Source organism: Delphinapterus leucas, chromosome 1 (assembly GCF_059928025.1).
Source record: "Delphinapterus leucas isolate spDelLeu-1000000601 "Yukka" chromosome 1, BTC_Dleu_Yukka2, whole genome shotgun sequence".
Taxonomy (NCBI): Eukaryota; Metazoa; Chordata; class Mammalia; order Artiodactyla; family Monodontidae; genus Delphinapterus; species Delphinapterus leucas.
Genome location: NC_143129.1, coordinates 109161834 through 109188938, shown reverse-complemented (window position 1 = coordinate 109188938; position 27105 = coordinate 109161834). Strand labels below are relative to the sequence as shown.

General features: G+C 34.9%; 1 protein-coding gene across 2 annotated transcripts in view; it reads right to left on the bottom strand.

Annotated features, from left to right (window-relative positions):
• The window catches only part of EVI5 (ecotropic viral integration site 5), a 205719-nt gene that overhangs the window by 130694 nt on the left and 47920 nt on the right, over positions 1-27105 (bottom strand). For both annotated transcript variants that reach the window (XM_022553275.2, XM_022553278.2), the window contains exons 2-5: positions 22395-22624; positions 3355-3544; positions 2474-2698; positions 1579-1653 (exon numbers count right to left, since the gene is read on the bottom strand). In XM_022553275.2, the coding sequence (XP_022408983.1) occupies positions 1579-1653; positions 2474-2698; positions 3355-3544; positions 22395-22543 (639 nt within the window). In that variant the 5' untranslated portion in view covers positions 22544-22624. The remainder of the gene's footprint in view (positions 1-1578; positions 1654-2473; positions 2699-3354; positions 3545-22394; positions 22625-27105) is intronic.

Below are 27105 nucleotides of genomic sequence, written 5' to 3'. Positions count from 1 at the left end.
CCAACCCCAAACTCCACTCATTTTCATGAGGATTAATTCCCTGGCCTAGCAGATCTTTGACTCCTTTCCTCCAATGATCCCGGCCGGTAGTTACTAGTGCACGCTCTAGGGCCACACCACCTGAGGTTCAAATCCCAGAGTGATACTTTTAAAGTATGAATCAGATCACATCACTCCACTGCTCAAAACACTCCAGTGCCTCCCCATATCCTCAGTAAAAGTCAAAATGCTTACAAGGTCCTACATGATGTGGCCCCTTACTACTTCTCCAAACTCACCTCCCACAACTACCTTCCACTTTCCACTTCTCCCCCCACCCCTCAACTCCAGTCACAGTGAGAATGAGTCAATTTATCTCCCTTTTTTGCCTTGTAAGAACTTCTTCTCCTCTGAACATATCAAATAATTCATTCCCTCTCTCCTCCGCAATAGCACTGATATAGAAATTGGGAGAAGGTTTTAAAAATGGTGATATTTTAAAAAATAAGTTGAAATGATTGAATAAAAGACCAAAAGGAGGTAGAAAAAATACTATTACTGGGTCCCTCTCAAAAAGATTGAAACGATAGTCACAAAATGAAAAAGTGACACCAAGTAAAATATAAATATGAAGAACAATCACCCAGTTGTTTTACAGTCATTCTTTTTATTATAAAGAAATCTGCACACTTGAGTCTTACAGCAATGTGTTGCTACATACTTTCTCTATGACACTGAGTTAATAAGAATCACTGAGTTCTGAACTCAGTGCAGAACTGAGTTGCAAAAACAAGCCTACATGACTTGAAGTTATCTTCAAGGTTTCTTTTCAGATCAAATTTTAGTCTGAGACTAAATATAGAGTATGATAGACTTTTTTTTTTAATTTCAATAAGGCTGGAGAGGTAACATAACATACTATTTCCCTTCAAAGTTATGACTGATTGTCCCTGTCCTTGACTTCTGAAAACACCCCACCCAAAATAAGTCACTGCCAATGGAAATACATGTTATATCCCCAGGGCAGTAAAAGTGACTGAGTACCTCTATTTTAGAGCCTATAGTAAAACAGGCATAACAAGTCCTCAGCTCTGTGACAAATAAAATTACTGTATAAATTTCCAAAGACGTTGTACATCATAAGTAAGATTTTCTTTTCTTTTCTTTCTTTTTTTTTTTTTTTTTGTGGCTTTGCCGCGCAGCATGTGCGATCTTAGTTCCCCAACCAGCGATAGAACCCACCAGGGAAGTTCCATAAATAAGATTTTCATACCAACACTTTAATCAGTCCTCCTTGGCTGGGAAAAGATTATTCCTCGTTAAATACTGACATATAAGTTAAGATTTAAAAGTAGATACAGGCTTTAGAGAATATTATGGTCCAAATGTAGATAAGGTGAAATTTGATTTAGTGGCAGCATATCTATTGTATGTTATTTTCAATACTTTTAATATTTTAAAATGCAAACTAAATGTTCCTATTTAGACTATGTTTAGGGGGAAATACCCAATATCCACTTACTAAAACAAGGATGATATTTAAGTTCTCCGACTTTAATAAAGAACTTAATTGGACATTTAATACTTGTACTAACTTACCTGCATAAGCAACAATCCAACTATAAAAGCACTTCCTTGACAGTAACCAACCTCACGATCCACTAAAGAATATGCCTAAAAAGTAAAAAATGTTGTTCAAAATACTTTCACATGATATATCATACCTTCCTTCTCTAAAAGCCTAAAGACAGTAAGAAGGTGGATTAAAGACCACTTTTTTTAGAGAAGCTCTTGCTTGCTTTGCTGTAGATGTTATCCTATCCTGTAAGTATTTTAAAAGCAAATGATTTATTACATAAAATTTTATTTTGATGATTTCCCAATTAGGAACTGACAACTCCTAAGGACAAGAAAATAAAGGCATTTGTACTCAGGAAAGTGACAAAGCTTAAAAATCATTAAAAATATATATCTGACAAAGATCAAAACTAGAGTAGGATGAAGGTAAAGCACTGACAAAATTGAAATGATTTAACAAGAAATCAGTATTTCACGGAGGAAGCTAGAAGGAAAAGGAATTATGCAAAGGGAAAAGGCAACATTGGAGAAAAAATTACAATGGCACACACTTTTAAGGGCTAAGAGCTCTTAGCAATGCTGGCCACAGCAAGCGAAAAATTTGCTCCCAGATTGTGACTCATAGAAGGTGAATTATTCATTCTCACGGAAGATCTTCTCTATGGTATGTATAGTGATTTATAGGTTATTTGATTTCAGTCAACTAATACCAAGCAATGTGAGGAATTTTCTAAGAGTTCTCCAAACTAGACAATAATCTAGCATCAGAATTAAAGCCAAAATTATGCTAAAGTCAAATTTATTGCCAAAGGCAACTGATTACTGGGGTGAGAGTTCATACTTCATTATGAGAAATGTTTAATTTCAACCTCCTGAGAATTCATTTCATCTCAAAAAATGAATAAATAGAACTTACCTTCATTACATTAAACAAAACCTCCTGTCCAAGACTATCTTTTTCCTTAAAAAAATTGTGTTCAGGATAAGTTCTAGCAATGTCCCTTCGGATCAATTTTTCACAAGGTGAGGTCATTTTCAGGAGTTCTGAATACTGATCCTTAATTGGCATACTTTGTGCACTGCACAAAAGTTGCCAAACTATTGCTCTAAAATGATGGGGTATCCCTTTACGAACAAGTTCCTACAAATAAAAATAAAAATAAAAATGTTTAAGTGACTTATTTAGGCTTCCTACCTTGAAAGCCAAAGAAGACTTATTGGAGATTGGAGTAGAGTAGATGACTTTCTCAAATTTATAATTCACAAAGCTACTTATATAAAAATAAGACTAGGGAACTTTCTAACCAAGGCTAAGATTTGGCTAAGATACGGGTATACTCTGTTCTGATCAGAGGGACAACAATGCCATGGGTAAATTCTTGTCATTTCACTCAGAGTATGGCCTCTAAAGGTATTAAGGACCTGATAATCTGCAGAGCTGTGAATGATGGCACTGTAACCATCATCTTTCAAAGGGCTGTTTTATGTTTTAAAATAAAAAAAGTAAAATACTGGTAACTGAAGGATGTAAGATGTCACAACTTCCATTTCTGAATCTATAAAATAAGAGAATTTAATGTCTAAAATAATTTTCAGCTATATATTTCTACAATTAGGAGACCTCTATAACAATTGATAGCTACAAACCAAAACTTCTACGGGCACAAATATATAAAGCAGACCTCTTCATCATAGTACTTGGGAAGTACTAGAATCTGATTTTTTTTAATCCTCTATTAATTGATGCCTCATGCCCTTTCGGATAAGAGGAAGGACTTAAGCAAAGAATATGAATACCTTAACTTGCTTTTCCTTCTTTTTGCGCACATCTTCCCATTCATTCACAATTCTTCCCCAAAGAATCCAAGAGTCTTCTTCAAGGTGACTGAGGTTGCTGGAGGCTGATGAACTTGATACAAGGGAGGAGCCACTGTTTCTTCTTGATCCATTTACAGATCTTAAAGATTTACTATCTGTTTCTAACAATCTAAAACATAATTAAAAATTGCTCAACATCTCACTGTGACACTAGATGACATGATGATACTTAAGAGCTTCACTACTGCAATTTAGCCATGGTTTTAAAATATATATAATTTCAATAATATTTGGTCAGCATCTATAAAATTAACTGCTGTATTTTTTCTACTAAGCATAGCATTTTCAAAATTTGAAATAGTAAATTATGTTAAATATTTTACTATTAGTCCCCTCATAATTTCCCTTCATTACCACTAAAAATTCAAATTAAAAGAAATCTTCTGGTGAGAAAAGTGATTGGGAGGGCTTCAGGAAAAAAAAACTACTTGGAAGAGGTATAACCAATTCTATGAAAGGACTAACCCTATCATGTTTACAATGTGTCTAGGGCTAAAAAAGTAAGGCAGACACACAAATTAATCAAATCCCTAGTCTTTTTTCATTTTGCTTTTACCGATGCGTAACTAACCTGCCCAAACAAAAAGTGTTTTGTTTGGCCCATGCAATGTTTGAGTAAAAAACTGAATAATTACTAAAACTAAAATTAGAAGATTTCATTTATCTGTTTATATACAAATATATTTATATTTATTTACAATTCTGGATTCTCTTGAAAAATAAAAAGATAGGGACTAGGCCCACATTCCTAAACAGAAACAACAGGATGTAGCAGAATAGGAGCTTCTCCCTTTAAATGAGAAAGGACTTTAATCCACTAACTCTCCATAATCCCTACTATCTCCCAAAAACTCAGGCCAACTAACAGCTGTCATTTATCATTGGACTTGCACTTTTAAACTGAAACGTCTTTACTCTTAAGGCCCTGTTTAAGGCTTCTTCCTTATCTGTAGAATGATGGGTTAAGATAATTTCAGAGATCCATTCCATGACTCATTACAACATCAAATCCATTATTTCTTTCACATGTACACAGGCTATTAAAAAAAAAAAAGGCTGGAAAAATGTGGCTCTATCATTATAAAGATGTAAATTATATGTCATTCAATAGATTATTAAAACATCTATTTGGGTATTTAACATGACTATTTACTTCCAGTAACTCCTTCAGAAAATCATCTGCTTAGACAAGAAATGCTCCCAATACTAATTTATGATATATAAAAACTAATTAAGAAAAGAAACATATGAGTCAAATTATACCAAGCAGATTATAAAAACACCCTTTGTGAGCCATATTTATATCCTGCTCAACTTTATATCCCTTTATATCATTTTGTATTTAGCTCAATACAAAGTACACTGAACACTGACTGAATCGAAATAAAATCAAAATCCCCATATTAAAAAATACCGTCAAATACCAGATAGTCATATTCAATAACACAGTGATATAAACTGTACTCATTCTATCCTTATTCATGGGATAATTTAATACATTTTTTATGGCAACAATAAATTAAATAAAATGTCCCAAATATTTCTAGGAACAGAAAAACTTACAAAACAGCCAAATTCAGGGTCAACTCTTTGCTATAAATATTCTTTATCAGAAAAAACTAATTAGGACTTTTCCCTGGTGGCACACTGGTTAAGAATCCACCTGCCAATGCAGGGGACATGGGTTTGAGCCCTGGTCCGGGAAGATCCCGCATGCCGCGGAGAAATTAAGTCCGTGCTCCACAACTACTGAGCCTGCGCTCTAAAGCCCGCGAGCCACGACTACTGAAGCCCGCGCGCCTAGAGCCCATGCTCTGCAACAAGAGAAGCTACCACAATGAGAAACCCGCCTACCGCAAGGAAGAGTAGCCCCCGCTTGCCGCAACTAGAGAAAGCCGGCGTGCAGCAACGAAGACCCAATGCAGCCAAAAATAAATAAATAAAATAAATTTATATAAAAAAAGAAAAAACTAATTAATGATAATGTTTTGCTTTAAATACTATTTTTCCCATGTTATTTTAGTAAGTCCATAATATATCTTATGAAAAAATTAGTGTATGTATATAAGTAATTTTATGTATGACTCTAAACCTTAAGAATTATAAATGGAATACAGAAACAAACTTTACAGAAATAACCTGAACCTAAGTTCTTCATTTCACTTATTCACTGAATGCTTGCTATATGCCAAATAATTAAATTGCACCACTACCATTAACAAAGAGACACGCAGTTAAAAAGAAAATAATGGTATTTCCTAAGCTAAACATAAATTTGAGATATAATGAAAGTATAGATGAAAAAGTACCCAAATAGAAGTTTTCTTTTATTTTTTTCTTTTAAGAGTCAGAAGGGTCTCAGAGATCCCCACGTTGTAACTTTAAGTATAAGCAGGAAAGCCAAGTGAATTCATGGGTGGATTAGAGAAAAGGGTTAAGCAGTTCACCTTCAGAGGACAATGAAATAAGTAACATAAACAAATATACAAAACTGTTGAAAACATTTACAAATGAAATATTCCAAGTAAAGATATTACATTATATTGTCTCTGCCTTAATTCACATATTAAAAAAAATGACTCAAAATGGACAATAGGCCTGAATTAAAAAACCTAAAACTATATAACTCCTAGAAGAAAACAGGAAAAAGTTTTCACAACCTTGGAATAGGCAAAATTTGTTAATGGGACACAAGGAAACACTAACAATAAAGGAAAAATCTGATTAAAAAAATACTAAATTGGACTTCAAAACTTAAAAAGCTCTGTTTTAAGAAAATGAAAAGGTACGTCACAAACTGAAAAAAAAAAATCCTTAACATATGCATCTGACAAAAAGGACTGGTATCCAGAGTACATGAAGAACACTTAAAATTGATAATTAAGAAGGCAAACAACACATTTTTTAAAAAATGAGTAAGAGACTTAAACTGACACTTTCCAAAACAAAATAGTCAAGTAGTCAATAAGCAACTGAAAAACATTCAACATCCTTAGTCACCAGGGAAACCCAGGGTAAAGCCACACTATGTACACGTTAGAATGGCTACAATTCTAAAGACTGGCCATACCAAGCGTTGCTAAAGATGGGAGCAGTTGTGACTTTCATATAACCATGTCAGAAGTATGTAAGAGTTCAACCACTTTGAAGAACTGTTTGGCAATTCTTTACAAAGTTAAACACATTTTTATATGACACAGCAAGAGAAATGAAAACCTACATCCACAAAAAGACTTGCAATTGAAAGTTCAGAAGAGCTTTATTTCTAGCCAAAGCCCAGAAACAACCCCAATATCCAGAAAAATAATCAAATTGTGATACATTCATTCACTGCAACACTATTCAGCAATAAAAAGAAACAAACTTTGATACATACATGAATCTTATAAACATTAGGTGAAAGAAGCCTGATGCAAACAAGTACATGCTATATGATTCTACTTATAAGAAGTTCAAGAACAAGCCTTCACATATTGTAGAAGAAAAGCCTTCCTAAACATGACACCAAAAGAACAAGTAACAATAAAGAATATGTATAAATTGGACTCATCAAAATTTTAAATGTTTTGTACCTCACTGGATGCCATCAAGGAAGTGAAAAGAGGGACTTCCCTGGTGGTGCAGTGGTTAAGAATCCGCCTGCCAATGCAGGGGACACGGGTTTAAGCCCTGGACCAGGAGGATCCCACATGCTGTGGAGCGACTAAGCCTGTGCGCCACAACTGCTGAGCCTATGCTCTAGAGCCCGTAAGCCACAATTACTGAGCCCATGCGCTGCATCTACTGAAGCCCGTGTGCCTAGAGCCCGTGCACTGCAACTAGAGAAGCCACCGCAATGAGAAGCCTGGGCACCGCAACAAAGAGTAGCCCCCGCTCGCCGCAACTAGAGAAAGCCCACGCGCAGCAACGAAGACCCAACACAGCCAAAAATAATAAATTAAAATAAATTAAAAATTCAAAAAATAAATACATAAAAATAATAAAAAATAAAAAGAAAGTGGAAAGAAAACCCACAGAATGGGAAAAATATTTGTAACCCATGAGTCTTCTATCTAGACTACATAAATAACTCTTACAACTCAGTAAGAAAAAGACAAACAAACCAATTTAAAAATGGGCACAGGGACTTCCCTGGTGGCACAGTGGTTGAGAATCCACCTGCCAGTGCAGGGGCCACGGGTTCGATCCCTGGAAGATCCCACATGCTGCGGAGCAACTAAGCCTGTGCACCGCAACTACTGAGCCTGCACTCTAGAGCCCGCAAGCCACAACTACTGAGCCTGTGTGCCACAACTACAGAAGCCCGTGAACCTAGAGCCCATGCTCCGCGACAAAGAGTAGCCACTGCTTGCCACAACTAGAGAAAGCCTGTGTGCGGCAACGAAGACCCAAGGCAGGCAAAAATTAATTAATTAATTTTTAAAAAATAAAGCAATCATTTAAAAAAGTAAAAAATAAATAAAAACGGGCACAGAATAAGAAAAGACAATTCTCCAAAGATATAGAAATGGCCAATAAACACATAAAAAGATGCCCAACATCACTAATGATTAGGGATATGCCAATCAAAACCATAACAACACACCACTTCACAACCACTAGTATGGCTATAATCAAAAAGACAAATAATAAGTGTTGGTGAAGATATGGAGACACAGGAACCCTCAGACACTACTGATGGGAATATAAAGTGGTTAAAACCACTTCGGGAAATAGTCTGGCAATTCCTTAAATGGTTAAAGAATTACCATACGAATCAGCCATTCCACTCTTAGGTATATATTCAAGAGAAATGAAAATCTATGTCCACACAAAACTTATACAACAAATGTTCATGGCAGCATTATCCATAATAGCCAAAAAGTGGAAACAATCCAAATGTCCATCAAGTGCTGAATGAATAAAAACACTGGTATATCCATAAGGTGTAATATCATTCAGTCTTGAAAATAAATGAAGTAGTGATACATGTTACAACATGGATGAACCTTGAAAACACTATGCTAAGTGAAAGAACCAGTCACAAAAGGAAACATATTGTATGATTCCATTTATAGGAAATAGCTAGAATTCAGAAAGTAGATTAGATGCTGCTGAGGACTGGAGTAGGAGTAAGGGGAACAAGAAGGAATGGGCAGTGGCTGCTAATGGATACAAAGTTTCTTTGGGGGGTGATGAAAATGTTCTAAAATTGATTGTGGTGACTGGTTGCACAACTCTGTGAATACATGAAAAAACACTCAGTTGTACACTTCATATGTGTGAATTGCAGTATATGAATTATAGCCCCCAAATGCTGTTATATCGAAAAAAGAATAAATGAAATATATCCATGGCAATAAAAATCAGATGAAAAGTTTCAGGTGGTGGGGTTGCTAAAAAAAGGGCACAAATGAATATTCTAAGATGACAGAAATTGTCTCCGTGTTAATGGCCTGTGGGTTATACACAGGTGTATACATCTATCAAAGCTCTAACTGTACACTTAAGAACTGTGCATTTCTCTGTTGCAAATTATACATCAACTTTATAAAAATGTATTAAAAATACTGTCTCTGGTTAATGACATTAGGGGTAGTGAGAATTAGGTGAGAAACTACTGCTTTTTATTACTAGAAGCCCTTCAGAATTGTTTTAAAAACCATGACTATTACTATCACAAAAAACAGTAACTGTTTTTGATATATTAAGTGTATCTATTTCATAAAGAAAGGGAAGTATGAACACTACTTCCTTTCTCTTTTTTCAAATTTGTTGGTCACTCTATCAAAATTTAGAATTTTCTCAGGAAAAATTTTATAATTTTTTTCCAGTTCTATGGATATAATGAAATCCTTCTGAGAGAACGTTAACATTTTCCAAAAGAAGTAACACTTGAATTGATACTATCAAGTCTCTCCCCACTAGCTACTTAGTCATGGTATGTAGAAGAATTTACATACTAATTAAGAATATGTAGACCTTACAGAATGTGTAATTAGAATCAGATATTTTTATTTCTTTTTCCTAAAAGCAGTGATTAAAAAAAAAAAAACCACCTCAGGAAGACTCCTAGACAGGTTGCCACCTAGTTTAAATTCAATTAAAATACTCTTGAAATGGCAGTAGAGGCACAATGCCTGAAAATGCCAACAGTTTCCAAAGACTTTAGCCTGGCAACTGAGAAAGTGGTAATACAACAACATTACTCATGATCCATGGGCTAGTGAGAAGTCTATTCAAAACTTATTCAGTTATCTTCCTCTTCCCAGAGCACATGGGTTCACTGCCTTGCATGGATTTACTGTAATTTTAAAAAAAAAAAAAAAAAAAAAAGGAAACTACCTTCCCACCCCAACATAATTTCCTTATGACTAATACAAGAAGAAATTTATCAAATTAAGGAAAAGAATACTGGCCTGGTAGGAATATTGTACGCTATAATCAAAGGAATTCCCCATAGGTATGTGTGGCCTGCTGCTATACAATAATTCAGAGGTCCAAATTTATTCATCCTCCTAGAATGCTGCCAGACTAAGACATCAGAGTTGAATCTCTACTGACTGGGGAATAAATACATAGTCCTCAGTCTCCTAGCTAAGCAATTCCAAATTTCTGTACCTCCAGCTCTAAGGGCAGCATTCAAAATGGCTACAGCTCCACATTATCTGAGGTGGAGGTGCTAAAGCCAATTATCAGTTGGACTTCAAATAGTATCAAGGATGGAAAAAGTCTAGGATTGTTTGCTTGCAGAAGCTTAGAATACTTGGCAGAGAGAAAGCATTTCCAGTTCCCTAATAGATAGGACTAGGGACTAAAGTGAGAACAAGGGAATATGCCAACAAAGAGAGTAATCAGGGTCTTTGGGTCTTATTTTAGAGAGATTACCTTCACCATATTCCTGCTACTGAGAAGTGAACCTTCACCTCACCAAGGGGTCACCTATCTGAGAAAAATGGTACTCTGTGCACTTCAATGATGGGTACATGAAAAAAAAAAAGTAGCTTATGTATAGCAGGATATATTTGACAAACATGAAAGAAAAAAAACCCTCTACTTACTACAATACTATGAAAAATACAAAGGAGGAGAAGATAAAGAATGGGTTCTCTTTTGGGTTATTTGGAATATGAAGTACTTGTGGGACTTACCCACGTAGATAAGAAGCCCAGAAGTTGAAAAGTCTACAAATGGAAACTGGGCAATTATTTGACAAACTTTTTGAATATCCTGCTGTACTCAGTATAATGCTTTCCTATGGATACCAGAAATAAGAGAGCAGGATACAAAAATGACAGGTCAACATGCCATTTGGGAATGTGTAAACTGCTAAGTTAATTTATAAAGAACTAAGGAAAGATCTAAGAAAGCTAAGGAAGAAAACTGCTATACAAGAAAAACACTTGGAAAGCTAAATACACTGGCACTTTATTGCCGAGGGAGCAAACTTTCAAACATAGAGTCAAACACTCTTGTAATGTTACACCAAACAAACAGGATATGAAAGTGCATGGAGAAAGACAGCAGCTTGCTGGCTAAAAGAAAGGCAAATCAATAGCAACAAAATACACTTCTGACTCACAGGAGTCACACCCTTTCACAGCAACATCAAGCACATATACAAGTCTCAGAACAAGAGAAACAAGAAGGGACAATTAAGAGAAAAGACAAGGAATTAGCACAGGAAACAATTCAGAGACAACTCAGGAGGGAGGTGCCTAGACGACAAGAATCTCTCCAGTTCTGAAAGCATAGGGGTTTTCTTTGGCTTTTGTTTCCTTAAGATGAGATCTCAGAGAAGGTGAATGCATGAGTGTTGCAGCCCCCTCTCAAATATTCTGATCAGAAACTGATGGTTGGCAATCTGTATATGTTCTTGGGAGAAATGTCTATTTAGGTCTTCTACCCATTTTTGGTTTGCGTTGTTTGTTTTTTTTGATATTGAGCTGCATGAGAGGCTTGTAAATTTTAGAGATTAATCCTTTGTCAGTTGCTTCATTTGCAAATATTTTCTCCCATTCTGAGGGTTATCTTTTTTCTTGTTTATGGTTTCCTTTGCTGTGCAAAAGCTTTGAAGTTTCATTAGGTCCCATGTGTTTATTTTTGTTTTTATTTCCATTTCTCTACGAGGTGGGTCAAAAAGGATCTTGCTGTGATTTATGTCATAGAGTGTTCTGCCTCTGTTTTCCTCTAAGAGTTTGATAGTGTCTGGCCTTACATTTAGGTCTTTAATCCATTTTGAGTTTATTTTTGTGTATGGTGTTAGGGAGTGTTCTAATTTCATTCTTTTACATGTAGCTGTCCAGTTTTCCCAGCACCACTTATTGAAGAGGCTGTCTTTTCTCCATTGTATATTCTTGCCTCCTTTACCAAAAATAAGGTGACCATATGTGCATGGGTTTATCTCTGGGCTTTCTATCCTGTTCCACTGATCTATCTTTCTGTTTTTATGCCAGTACCATACTGTCTTAATTACTGCAGCTTTGTGGTATAGTCTGAAGTCTGGGATCCCGATTCCTCCAGCTCTGTTTTTCTTTCTCAAGATTGCTCTGGCTGTTCGGGATATTTTGTGTTTCCATACAAATTGTGAAATTTTTTGTTCTAGTTCTGTGAAAAATGCCATTGGTAGTTTGATAGGGATTGCTCTGTATCTGTAGATTGCCTTGGGTAGTATAGTCACTTTCACAATGTTGATTCTTCCAATCCAAGAACATGGTATATCTATCCATCTGTTTGTATCATCTTTAATTTCTTTCATCAGTGTTTTATGGTTTTCTGCATACAGGTCTTTTGTCTCCTTACGTAGGTTTATTCCTAGGTATTTTATTCTTTTTGTTGCAATGGGAAATGGGAGTGTTTCCTTAATTTCTCTTTCAGATTTTTCATCATTAGTGTATAGGAATGCAAGAGATTTCTGTGCATTAATTTTGTATTCTGCTACTTTAACAAATTCATGGATTAGAGAACAGTATGGAGGTTCCCTAAAAAACTAAAAATAGAATTACCATACGACCCAGCAATCCCACTACTAGGCATATACCCTGAGAAAACCATAATTCAAAAAGAAACACGTACCACAATGTTCACTGCAGCTCTATTTATAATAGTCAGGACATGGAAGCCACCTAAGTGTCCATCAACAGATGAACGGATAAAGAAGATGTGGCACATATATACAATGGAATATTACTCAGCCATAAAACGAAATGAAATTGAGTTATTTTTAGTGAGGTGGATGGACCTAGAGACTGTCATACAGAGTGAAGTAAGTCAGAACGAGAAAAATAAATACCATATGCTAACACATATACATAGAATCTAAAAAAAAAAAAAGGTTCTGAAGAGCCTAGGGGCAGGACAGGAATAAAGATGCAGACGTAGAGAATGTACTTGAGGACACGGGGAGGGGAAGGGTAAGCTGTGACCAAGTGAGAGAGTGGCATGGACTTATATATACTACCAAATGTAAAATAGATAGCTAGTGGGAAGCAGCCCCATAGCACAGGGAGATCAGCTCAGTGCTTTGTGACCACCTAGAAGGGTGGGATAGGGAGACTGGGAGGGAGAAGCAAGAGGGAGGAGATATGAGGATATATGTATATCTGTAGCTGATTCACTTTGTTATAAAGCAGAAACTAACACACCATTGTAAAGCAATTATAATCCAATAAAGATGTTAAAAAAAATTAAAAAAAGAAACTGATGGTTTACTGATTGCTTTATGCAGACACTCCAGACAGAAAGCACAGACACTGCAGACTGAAGCTAAGCTAGTTGCAACAGAAATAGTACAATAAATTCTTTTAATTAATCATATCATCAAATTCCTCAGGAAATCAGACAACCGATTAAAAACTTAAAACAATCCTATGAAAAGAAAAAGAATAAAGAGTTCGAGTGAAGATCTAAAGGCTTCTCCTATGATTAAAAATACATGAATTTTTAATGCAAAGACTTGAAAATACATGTTTTGTTCAGAAGCTTTTTACTACTTCCTTAAATGTTCATGGCTGTGTTATAGAGAGTATCCTTAGGAAAACTGAGGTAATGCTGTGGTGGTAAAATTATAAACATAAAAGTTAGATCACCTAGATCAGCACTGTCCAATAGAAATAATAATGCAAGCCCCTACGTAATTTGAAATATTCTAATAGCCAAGTTTAAAGTATAAAGAAATAGTTGCAATTAATTTTAATAATTTATTTGATCAAATATAGTCAAAATATTACATATTTTTAGTATGTAATCAAAATTTTTTAATTAATGAGACTTTTTTCCCCCCAAAATCAGCTCTTCAAAATCTAGAGTATATTTTACTCTTACAGCCCACCACAATTTAGACCAGCAACATTTCAGGAGCTCAACTGTCACATATGGCTAAAGGCTTCCATATTCAACAGTGTAGACTTAGATATTGGTAGGATACAAAGATATATAAATTAAGGTTTCAAAGATTCCTGCTTACCATATTTTAAAAAATAAAATACATTTACTTTAGTTTAGAAGAACCATTTCCTCATCCTCATATTTCACCCCCCAAAATCTGCTAAAAAGTAAAATCTGATTCTAAATAACAGAATGCAAAAGGAAACAAACATGGTTGCAATGCCAAACTTTTAAACCACACAAATAATGGCCCGTTTAAAATTTAAATTAGCACTATTCTCCTCCTTAATTAAAATGCATTGCTATTACACTTGAACCTTACCTTCTTAAATTCATCTCAGCCAAAGCCTTTGTATTTTTAAAATGAAAAACACACTTAACACAGAAAAAAAAATAGCTGTCCCATTTCAACTTCAAGGCTATCAATAATTAACTTTCATCAAACAGATCTTTGACATTGTATTGAACCATTTCTTCACATCTTCCTGGGGTTGCCAGATGCACTGATTTTTAAAAAGTGATAACTGCAGTAAAACTATGGGAAGGAAAAACAGTTTCTTTATAGAATTTGGTATTTTCATGTTTCCTCAATTTTAATTTTCTAAAATACTGTCAAAGTATTTTATACTTTCTTAATCAAAGACGGTTAAACAACACAAGAGATTCATCTACATTTGCAAAAGAGAAGAAAACATCCTAAATAAAAGCATTTCCCCTGTTAGAAGTAACAGTTGTGTCTCAGTTTTTACTTTAGATACATAACTTGCATATCTACATTACAAACCACAGAAGTGGTCAGAGAAAATTTAGCTTATTATTCTTGCAATTTTTTCTTGGACTTAATACATTGCTGGGGTACTAGAGCAGAACAGGGGAAGGTGAGCTAGGTCTTAGTGTTTGTCATTTTATTCTTTATTAAAGTCAGAAAGATGTGTTTTTCCACCAGGACTGTTCTCCTAAGGCAAAACAAAATATTGCTACATTTACCCATTCTCTACACATAAATCCTTCCCATGGATTCTGGGTTTTAATGATTTTTTTAAAAAGAGTGAGAGACTCAAAATGTGAACTCAAAAAATACAAAGTTTTGAGTAATTCCACACAAGAACAAAGGGTGAAAACCTTCTGCTTCTTTTACTTCTTCAAAGTCTTACTTGTCAAAATTTCTTTTCTAGACATCTTCAAACAATTCTAACAATTATTATTTAATTGTTAAGATATATGCCAAGCACATCTAGTATTCTGGAATAAATTGTGAATTACGTGAGAAAAAGTTCATCTATACACACATCACTTGCAACAATTTTTATATGGTGTTTTCTATATTTTAGTTATACAGTAATTATTGATCATAACCATAAAAATAAATTCAACTTTGGTCACTTACAAACCCAGGGCCAAAGTTATCTTTTGTGCGAACTGCTTTTCCATGTAAGAACCAATTCAAAACTTATAAATTCTTCACATCCTTTAGCACTATCTGTAAGTGTTTTACTTTGCCAGTCCTGCCCTGGTTTTATATTCCACTAAGTTTTCCACACCATACACCTCCTTTTGAGAGTCCCCGCCACTTTGTTTTCTGTGAGCATCTATTTGCTCATAACTGCCTTCACACAACCCAACACTCCACTCTGCTCTTTCATGAGCCTCTTCCAAATTCATCTTATCCAAGAAACTTTGCCAATCTACATATTATGCTAGAAAACTACCTCCTCCTAAAACCTCAACCAAAAGACTTTGCTCTAAATCTTTCAAATGTAATAAGCAAAGGGGCACAAAGTTAATACCAATACACACATAAAACCCACATAAAGTTATCATCATGTGGCACACCAAGTTTTCTATCTTACCCATCAAATGCTGAGAGCCAAAGAAAACCCTTTAAAAGCACTTTCTAGGAAACAATAATCAGAAGGGGACAATTTCTATTGCCAGGTTTGAATGGGCTAACATTAGGTCTTCTTCCAGTTGTTCATTTGGGCCAGGTTCAAAATCTCTAGCTTGTAAATTCTATTTCCAGGTAATTTCTTTCACGTCTCTATTTTCTGTCTCCATATCAACAGAAAGGTACCAAACCTGAGGACAGGTCATTTGAAAGCAAAAATTTCAACAACTACCTCAGCAATACATTTTTTTAAAGCTGAGCAGAGTTAATATTCAGAATATATAAGACTTTGGCCAACAGGCAACAATGGACAGCAATTTCTGAAACTCAGGAGATAAGTGAGGTAAGACCTATGACTGCCATCTTACCTCCCATGAGAGAGTTTCCAGATTCTGGCACGCGTAGGAAAAATTCAACAGATCCTAGTGAACTTTCTCAATTGAGTAGACAGAGCTGAGAGCATGAGGAGAACAAAGTGGCTAGAGTCCAAGGAAAAGAGTATCAGAGAGGTAAGAAGTACACAAACAAGACCTTCAGAGATTGACAGAGGATACCCATTAAGTATTCAGCTGGGAACTGATCAGCACATGTATGTAAGGAAACTACCCAAAGCTAGAGGGAAAAAAACACCAGAAAAGATTAGATTTAACAGTGGCCACCATTCACACAGGGCCAGGAATAGTATCTGTCCCCACCGGCCAGACTGGAAAACCTGTTTCAAGGCATATTGGGTGAAGTACACAAAAGGGCCGTGCCTCAGTAGGAGGGAATAATAGCCCTAGGCTGTGCACTACTCCAGAGCAAATTCTTTCCAAGTAACTTAACTGCATTCTTGAACAAAGCTCAAGAATATTTATAGGAAAAAAGCCAAACCAAGTGAGGTAAAATTCACAATGTGAGACATCCAATCAAATATTATCAGGCATGCAAAGAAGCAGAAAAATATAACCAATGAGAAGAAAAAGTAATTAATCAAAAGCAAACTGGTATTGATAGAAATGTTAGAACTACCAGACAAGGCCATTAAAAGTTATTAAGACTATACTTCTGTATATTCAAAACTTAAGTAGAGACATACAAACAACACTCAGCTCCACCTTCTAGAGATGAACAATGTGAGAGATGGAAAAACACACTGGATAGGATTAATGGCAAATTAGACATGGCAGATCACAATACAGAGAACTTGAATACAAAGCAATAAAAATTTTCCAGAAAGTGAACACGATATCAGTGAGCTGTGGAACAACTTCGAGTGGCCTAATATTTGTGTAATTAGAGTCACTGAGGAGGAGGAGAGAAAGGAACAAAAAAAAATGTGAAGGGGCTTCCCTGGTGGTGCAGTGGTTGAGAGTCCGCCTGCCGATGCAGGGGACACGGGTTCGTGCCCCGGTCCAGGAAGATCCCACATGCAGCGGAGCGGCTAGGCCCGTGAGCCATGGCTGCTGAGCCTGCACGTCTGGAGCCTGTGCTCCACAATGGGAGAGGCCACAACAGTGAGAGGCCCACATACCACACACACACAAAAAATTTGAAAAATAAAATGGTTGAAAAGTTTCCAAATTTGAGGAAAATTATTAAGTCTACAAGAAGTTCAACAAAACCCCAAAGTAAGAAACATGCAGAAAACTACAATAAGGCACCTCAGAATCACTGCTTAAAACCAGGGATAAAGGACTTCCCCGTGTGGCTCAGTGATTAAGAGTCCACCTGCCGATGCAGGGGACGCGGGTTCGTGCCCCGGTCCGGGAAGATCCCACATGCTGCGGAGCGGCTGGGCCCGTGAGCCGTGGCTGCTGAGCCTGCGCGTCCGGAGCCTGTGCTCCGCAACGGGAGAGGCCACAGCAGTGAGAGGCCTGCGTACCACAAAAAAAAAACAACCAAAGAGCACCAGAAATGGAAGCTATGTAGGCAAATATAAGATTTTTTCTTATTATTTCAATCTCATTTAAAAGATAATTGACTACTGAAGCAAAAATAATAATGTAGTATGGGGTTTATAACATATATAAAAGCAAAATGCATGATAAAACTAGCACAAAGGATTGGAGAGGAGAAATGGAAATGTACTATTCTAAGTTCTTACACTACGTGTGAAATGGTATGAGATCTCTTGAAGGCATACCGTGCTAAGTTAGTTAAGGATATATACTATGAACCATAAAGCAACCGCAAGAGGGAAGAGATATGGGAACATATGTATATGTACAACTGATTCACTTTGTTATAAAGCAGAAATTAACACACCATTGTACAGCAATTATACCCCAATAAAGATGTTAAAAAAATAAAAATAAACAGTTATAGCCAATAAATCAACAAAAGATAAAACAGAATCATAAAGAACATTTCATTCAGTCAAAAGGCCAAAAAATTAAAAGATAAAGAACAGTAAAACAAGATGACAAATATAAACATAACCATATCAAGAATTACATTAAATGTAAATGATCTATTTTCCTCAAAACCTAGAAAATACTATGTTAAGTAAAAGAAGCTAGTCACAAAAGACTACCAATGAAATGTCCAGAATAGGCAAATCCCTGGAGACAGAAAGTAGATTAGTAGTTACCAGCAGCTGGAAGGAGGGAGGAAAGGGGAGACTAATGGGTACAAAGTTTCTTTTGGGAGTCATAAAAACGTTCTGAAATTGAATAGTGGCAATGTTTGCACAACTCTGTGAGTGTACTAAAAATACCACTAAATTGTACACTTTAAAGGGATGGATTTTATGGTATGTGAATAATTAAGAGCACAATAACAATACAATAAAAATACTGGAAAAGGTGCTGAAATAATAATAAGTATGTATTTTCTAAGATCCAGCAAGAAGATTCTAATCCTCACTTCACTCTATAAGGAGTGTGAGTATGTGATCTGCTTTGGCCAATAAAATGTGAGTTGAAGTTATGTGTATCACTCTCTAGCAGATGTTTTAAGGTATATTTCCACTATTTGCCATGAGTCTGGTTTATCCTGCATAGGGGCTGGTCACTGTTCCAGAAATGAAGTGTGCAGCAAAAATGTACTCAGCCTGCAGTTTGGGATGAACGTTAACGTGAGCAAGAAATAAAATTTTGTCATAATTTTTTTAAAAAGTGATCTAATTACTGTAATTAAAAGGCAAAGATTGTCAGATTGTACTTTAAGAAGCAAGAGCCACTTGCTAACTGACAAACTTTAAAGATAAAGAAAAAAATAGAATAAAAGGATGGAAAAATATATAAAATTTTAACATTATTCAAAAGAAAGCTACAGTGACTAGATGAGATAAAGTAGATTTCTAAGCAAACAATATTACTAGGGATAATGAGTGCATTTCACAACAGGACATAACAATTCTGAACGTTTATATACACAATAATAAAGCTTCAAGTTACATGAAACAAAGACTGATAAAATTTAAACAGAAATAAATCCACAATTATAGTTGGAGGTTTCAATAGTCTTCTCTCAACATCTGACATCAATATCTGATACAACAAGTAAACATAAAACCAGCAAAGATACAGTAGACTTGAACAACACTATCAATCAATTTGAATCAATTAACATTTATAGAATACGCCACCAAACAACAGCTAAATACACAATCTTCTCAAGTGCACATAAAATATTTATCAAAACAGACCACACTCAGGACCATAAAATTTAAAGGGATGTTGCTAAAGCAGAGCTTTAGGAGAAATGTACAGCACTAAACACTTATATTACAAAAGAGGAAAGATCACAAAGACATTACAAGGACACAAGGCATTACAGATAAAGGTCAAAGACATCAGAAGACAACTACAGACCAATTTCCCTCCTGAAAACAGATGCAAAAATTCCAAACAAAACACATCATATCCAACAATATTTTATAAAGACAGTAAACAATACTTTATAAAGACAGTATATAATGTCTAAGTGGGGTTTATCCTAGGAACGCAAAGTTGGTTTAACATTTAAAAATCAATGTAATTTGCCATATTAAACTAAAAGAGGAAAACAATGTAATCATTTCAAAAGATTCAGGAAAAGCATTTGATAAAATCCAACTTCTGTTTCTTATAAACTCTCAGCAAATGAGAAATAAAAAGGAACTTCTTTAATTTGATAAAAGTCATCTACAGAAACCTACAATTAACTTCATATTTAATGTTTTCCCCTTAAGATCAGGAAAACAAGGCTATCTGTTCATCGCTTACACTCAAATTTGTACCGGAGGTACTAGTCAATTGCAATAAGGCAAGAAAAAGATATAAAAGGCATCCATATTGTAAAGGAAGACACAAACATGCTTTTATTCACAGACCACATGCTCATCTATGTAGAAAATCTAATGGAATCTAAAGAAACAACAAAACCTACCAGAACAAGTGAATTTATCAAGGCACCAGGATACACGAATGACAAAAGAAAAATGATTGTATTTCTATATGGTAGCAATGAACAATCAAAAATTAAATTTACAAAAACAATAGCATGCACAAGTAATAAGTAAATGAGAAATATATTGTGTTCATGGGTGGAAGGCAATACTGTTAGGAATTCAACAGCATTCTGATTAAAATCTCAGCAAGCATTTTTGTACAAATTACTTCATGTAAAATTCACAAGGGTATGATAAACAGCAAAAATAGTCAAAAGAACAAAGATGGAGGATTAACACTATCTGATTTCAAGACTTATTAGAAAGCTACAATAATCAAGACAGTGTCATACTAACATTAAAGTAGACAAACAGATCAGTGGAACAGAAAAAGAATCCAGAAATAAGCACATAACGTATACAGACAACTGACTTTTGACAAAAGTGCAAAAGTAATTAAGTGGAGAAAGGACAGTCTTTTCAACAAATACAAAAACAATTAAACATGCATATTCAAAAACTGAACTTTGATCTATGCTCTGTTTCATACAAATAAATTAACTCAAATGTACGACAGTAAATCTGAAACTTAAAAATATAAACCTTCTCTAACACAGGAGTCTACCTGTGTGACCTTGAGCCATCAAAAGCAAAGTCCATAAAAGAACAACTTCAAATTGGACTTAATTACAATTTAAAACTTTTGCTCTTCAAAAGATAATGCTAAGAGAATAAGCCACAGACTGCAAAAAAATATTTGAAAAACATATGTATGGATAAAGGACTTGCACCTGAAATATATAAAGAACTCTTAAAACACAATAATAAGAAAGCAAACAACCTAATTTTTTTAAATGGGCAAAAATTTCAGAAAGACATTTAATCAAAGATGACATATCAATGGCAAAATAAGCACATAAAAAGATGCTCAACACCATTAGGGAAATGAAAATTAAAACCACAAGATACAAATACCTATTAGAATGGCTAAAATTAAAAGACTGTACCAAGCATTGGTAAGGATGTAGAAGAACTGAAATGTTCATACATTGATGATGAGAATGTGGAAAACTATAGGCCCTTTGGAAAACAGTTCGACAATTAAATGTACACCTACCATATAAACCAGCCATTCCATTCCTAGGTATCTACCCAGGAGAAATGAGAGCATAAATCTATACAAAGGTTTGTACACAAATGTTTATAGCATTTCACAACAGGTGAGTAGGTAAACTGTGATATATCCATACAATGGAATACTACTAAGCAAAAAAAAGGAATGAAGTATTCATATGTGCTACAACATAAAAATTATGCTAGTGAAATAACCCATTAAAAAAGAGTACATACTGTATGATTCTATTTCTATAAAACTGTAGAAAATGCAAACTAATCTACAGTGACAAAAGGCAAATCAACAGCTATCTGGGGATAGAAAGGCAGATAACAGATATGTTCATTTTCTTGATTTGGTTGATAATTTCACAGGTATATACATATGTCAAAACTTATCAAATTGTATACCTTAAGTATGTGTACTTTATTATGTACATTATATATCAAAAGAGCTGTTAGAAATTATCTCTCTTATTACCCTTAAAGCCAGTGGTGGTATATATCTTGACTGAACGTAAAAGGACGCTCTTCCAATAACTCTTTAATAGCTGATGCCCTAGAGAACTTCTGATAGTAATATTAGTGAAGGGGTACCCAGGGTCCACAGTACACATTAATAACAGAGTAAACAAGTATTCTATATCACACCATTAAAAGAAAAGAATACTTTGCCTTCCATGAATAAATTTATGAAGAGATTTCCCACTCTAAATCACAAATCAGATATCCATCCTAAATTAAATAATTCTACAGCTTAACCAAAGGGGACTATTTAGAGAGTTTAAAAAACAAAAATGGTAGTTTTATTTGCCTTAAAAACCTTTTCTAAAATTCAGGAAAAATTTAGATAATTTGCTATATTAAGAAAACAAATCTCTACAGCTATCCAAGGCAGAAGAAAATTTTAGTCCAACTTTAGTTTTAAGACCAACTCCTCCAAAAAAGACTTGAATACTTTTGTTAAGTAGCTTTGATAAACAAGGAGCCAAAAACTAAACATTCTTCTTTTTTCTTTGGCCACGCCACACAGCTTGTGGCACCTCATTCCCTGACCAGGACTAGAACCCGGGCCACAGCAGTGAAAGCCCAGAATCCTAACCACTAGGCCACCAGGGAACTCCCCTAAACATTCTTAATTTGAACAAATATTTAAAATTTTGATTATGGCATATATACATATATGAATGGTTGACTCTGTATGATAATTAAAAGAAAGAAAATCCAAGCAACCTCACTTACCTATTTTGTTCCTCCAGTTTAGCCAGGAGTTCTAAGTCGTCTGGACTCAACTGTGACGGGGAAGATGGTGAAAGGGCTGGCGTTGACAGTGTGGTAGATGAGGATGTAGTGTGTAATGAAGCAGATGGACTTGCCACCTGACTGGCCATCTGACTGACTGTATGTGACACTGTGTTCTTCACCCATGAGAGAGTAGAACTCAACTTTTCTGCAACCTTGTCTGTCGCCACCTAAGGATAAAAATAATAGTTGCATACGTCAATTGTATTGTATGCATTACCAAGAATTTGATAATCCTGTTTAGTTTTACTTTATAACCACCATCAGAATATTTTCTTTGAGTTAATAAAGGTAAAACCTGTTTTAGCAATGATTGTCCCAACATACAGCTTTTGGAAATTCCTTATTTCAGTTCTGCAACATGAACAAATTAGAACAATGTTTTCCAAACTACAGGCTAAAATCCATCAGGGAGTGATAAAATCAATTTAATAGGTAACACCACCATTTTTAAAAAATGAAAAAGAGCAGAAAGTGTCAATGTAAAGGTATGTTGTCTTATAAAATTTCTGTCTCAGTTGCATATATGTATTAAAACTACATACTACATGTATGTTGAGTTGGGATATGAAATATATTCTTTATTTGGGTTACAGTCAAAAACATTTGAAAGCCGAGGAACTAAAACATGTCCATTAGGTGATGAGGACAGGGAAATCCTATATGACCAACAATTCAACAAAAACTGGGCTTAGTATAAATAAGATGAAATGAGACTCATGATGTATCTTCAAACCACTAAAGAGTATTTTTATTGAAGAGGATTTAGCTCTAGAAGAACAAAATTATGATAAATGATTGATTTAACAGAGTAAGAGAGTTTCAGGTACAATTTTCAAATAGTTAGAACTAGTCAGAAATAGAATGGGATGCCTAGAAAGAGTAGACATTTCCTACCAATGGCTACAATTAAGAATCCATAACACAACATTGTAAAGCAACCATACTCCAATAAAAATTTTTTTAAAAAATTCATTATAAGAGTCAACATGGAAACCTAAATGTCCCGACAGATGAATGGATAAAGAAGATGTGGTACATATATACAATGGAATACTACTCAGCCATAAAAAGAATGAAATAATGCCATTTGCAGCAACATGGATGCAGCTACAGATTATCATATTAAGTGAAGTCAGAAAGAGAATAACAAATACCATATGATATCACTTATATGTGGAATCTAAAATATGACACAAATGAACATATCTATGAAACAGACTCAAGAACATAGAGAATAGACTGGTGGTTGCCAAGAGGGACAGGGTTAGGGGAGGGGTGAAGTGGAGTGGGAGTTTGGGATTAGCAGATGCAAACTGGTATATATAGAATGGATAAACAACAAGGTCTTACTGTATAGCACAGGGAACTATATTTAATATCCTGTGATAAACCATAATGGAAAAGAATATGAAAAAGAATGTTAAAAAAATTAATAATATGAGTCAAAAGTCAAGAGTTGGTTGAAGATGAGTTTCTGTTTTAGATGGGCAACCAGGACTAAAAAAGCCTTTCAAATCCCTCCCATCTCTAAGATTCAATGAACTATACAAATGTCTATATATTCTTCATAAATCATGCCAAAGTCCTAAGCAGATATGCCTACAGCGAATTCATTTGAAACACAAAATATACATAAGTAATATTCAAACAGGCATTATCACTTCAGTAATGAAAAACAATGTGAACAATAACCGTATTTGAATATCTATATAAAACTAAACATTCTTAATTTGAGTTTACAAAATAAGGTACAGTAGTTTTTTTAAGGGATTATACTTTTTTGAAACTATCACAAAAAGAGCTTCTTTTTTTTTTTTAACAGATCTTTATAGGAGTACAGCTGCTTCACAATACTGTGTTAGTTTCTGTTGTACAACAAAGTGAATCAGCCATATGCATACATATACCCCATATCCCCTCCCTCTTGAGCCTCCCTATCCCACCCCTCTAGGTCGTCAAAAAGCACCAAGCTGATCTCCCTGTGCTATGTGGCTGCTTCCCACTAGCTAACTATTTTATATTTGGTAGTGTATATATGTCGATGCTACTCTCACTTCGCCCCAGAGTGAAGATAAGTCAGAAAAAGAAAAAGAGCTTCTTTACTGTGAAGTTCTTAGACAAAAACTATGAAGTGCTTTTACGTGCTTTGAGAAGATCTTAAATTTTATGCAACAGAAAATGACTAAAGCACTATAAAGTTGTTTTCTAGATAGACATTCTCAGCTAACCTTGGTTACATACAGCAACTTATACACATAAAAATTAAACACCAACTTATATACACAAATAAAAATGCCACCTAGACTATCTTAGCAGATACTACTCTCCCCTCATGGGTTGTCCAAGTCTTTCCTTCTCACTTCATCAACACATACATGTCCCCAATTCCTCCACCTCACCCAGAAGCAGAAAAATTCAATGTAGGGAAAAGGAATTCTAAGGTCATAGTTATGCCACTCAATGTGAGGCTGGAACTTCTGAGACAAAGATTTGATTACAAGTGAATAGGGGCAAGAGTTTCATTAACTTAAAGATACCTCTCATTTTCTTTTCATTTTCAGTAACTTTTTCATTTTAGAACTTACTTTCCTTGGAATGGCATTATAGAAGGGATCAGGGAGCTCTTACTGTTGAGGGAAGAACCCCCAAGAAAGATAAGCAGGATGAAGTAGGGGAACCAAGGAAAAGAAGTATGGGGATGATCATTTAGGCTTCCAGGCCAAAAAAAAAAGTCCTCGCCAATGAATAGACCAGCAGCACAGTTTATTAAGGCAAAAGGCCAGATAGTAACAAAATAATTTAGCCAGAACTTCCTTTGTACCAGGAAATGGTAAGAGCCATGGCAGACAACAAGACAGCCTGTTGTAGTTTGTTATCCTATTGATTTTCTCTACTCAGTTACAAATTCAATTGTGAAGATGGCACTAATTTGCATCCCACAAGCACACTATATTGTAAAACAGAAAACCTAACACATAAAATTTACAGAAAAATGTTACCCTTTACTAACACTGACGACAAATTTCAAATATACTCAACTTTCAAAAATTAATGCTTACAACAAGGACCTACTGTATGTATAGCACAGGGAACGATATTCAGTATCTTGTAATAATCTATAAGGGAAAAGAATCTGAAAAAAAAAAAGAATCAAAGGATCACTTTGATTTATACACCAGAAACACTATAAATCAACTATACTTCAATCTTAAAATTGAAGTATATGGAAATAAATATGGAAAAAATTTTTTAAAGAAAGAATTAATGCTTTACATTTCCATTATATAAAAGTTCTCTACTCAAGCTAACTGTAGCAAAGCAAAAGACACCTATTATTTGCTTTAATTTGTTTTTAAAAATAAACTTATCACACCCTTTCTGCACACTGTAGCAACAGGCTTCCATTTAAAAAATTTGGAATAACCCAGAGCACAATCCTGACATCCTTTCAACCTTGATGAAATGAGATTCAGTCTATAACTACTGAAGGCTCAACAACCCATCTTTACAATTTAAAATTCTTAAATATAACTGGAGTATTTAATTGCAGTTGCACTTTAATAAAGTTTAATTCTCATGGTTCTAGAAATCCCACAGGATGAGTTATTTTTCATATATCATCATGTCCTATTTTTCCTTTAACTCTACTTTTCCAAATCTCTAACCTGCCACCTCTAAACCTCTTTCCCTCATCCTATGGTAAACTGAGGTCATGAGGACACAATAAATCTGACAATGCAATTATGTCACAAAGGTTGTCACAAAGTTCCTGTCTACCTCATAGAGGTGTTATGCATTTATTTTTAAACATGAACATACTTTGGAAAGATTAAAACCATCATTAAAAAGGCTTAGTAATCAGACACAAAAGGCCATACATCGTATGATTCCATTTACATAAAATGTCCAGAATAGGCAAATCCAGAGACAGAAAGTAGTTGGGTGGCTTGGAGGGACTGTAGGAGGGGGGATGGGGAATGACTGCTAATGGGTACAGTTTCTTCCTAGAGTGATGAAAATGCTCTGGGATTGGACTGCAGTGACAGTTATACGAACCTGTGAATATACTAAATGCCACTGAACTGTACACTTGAAACGAGTGAATTTTATGGTATGTGAATTATATCTCAATTTTAAAAGAGCTTAGTCAATCTGAAAAATCTACATAATGTATAATTCCAACTATATGACATTCTGGAAAAGGCAAAATTATGGAGACAGTAAAAAGATCAGGATTTAGGCGAGGGAAGGGACAAACAAGCAGAACACAGAGGATTTTTAGGGTAGTGAAAATGCTCTGAATGATACAAAAATGGTAGATACATGTCATTATACATTTGTCCAAGCCCACAGAATGTAAACCATCAAGCGTGAACTATAATATAAACTATGGACTGGATGATTATAATGTGTCAACATAGTCTCATCAATTGTAACACAGGTACCACCCTGGTAGTGAATGCTGATAATGGGGGATGGGTCTGCATGTGTAGGGATAAGGGGTAGATGGGAAATCTCTGTGCTTTCCACTCAATTTTGCTGTGAACCAAAAACTTTTCTTAAAAAATAAAATACTAATAAAATAAATTAAATAAGTTTAGTAAAAGCCTTAGATATTGCTATAATATTTGAATAGGATCTCCCATGA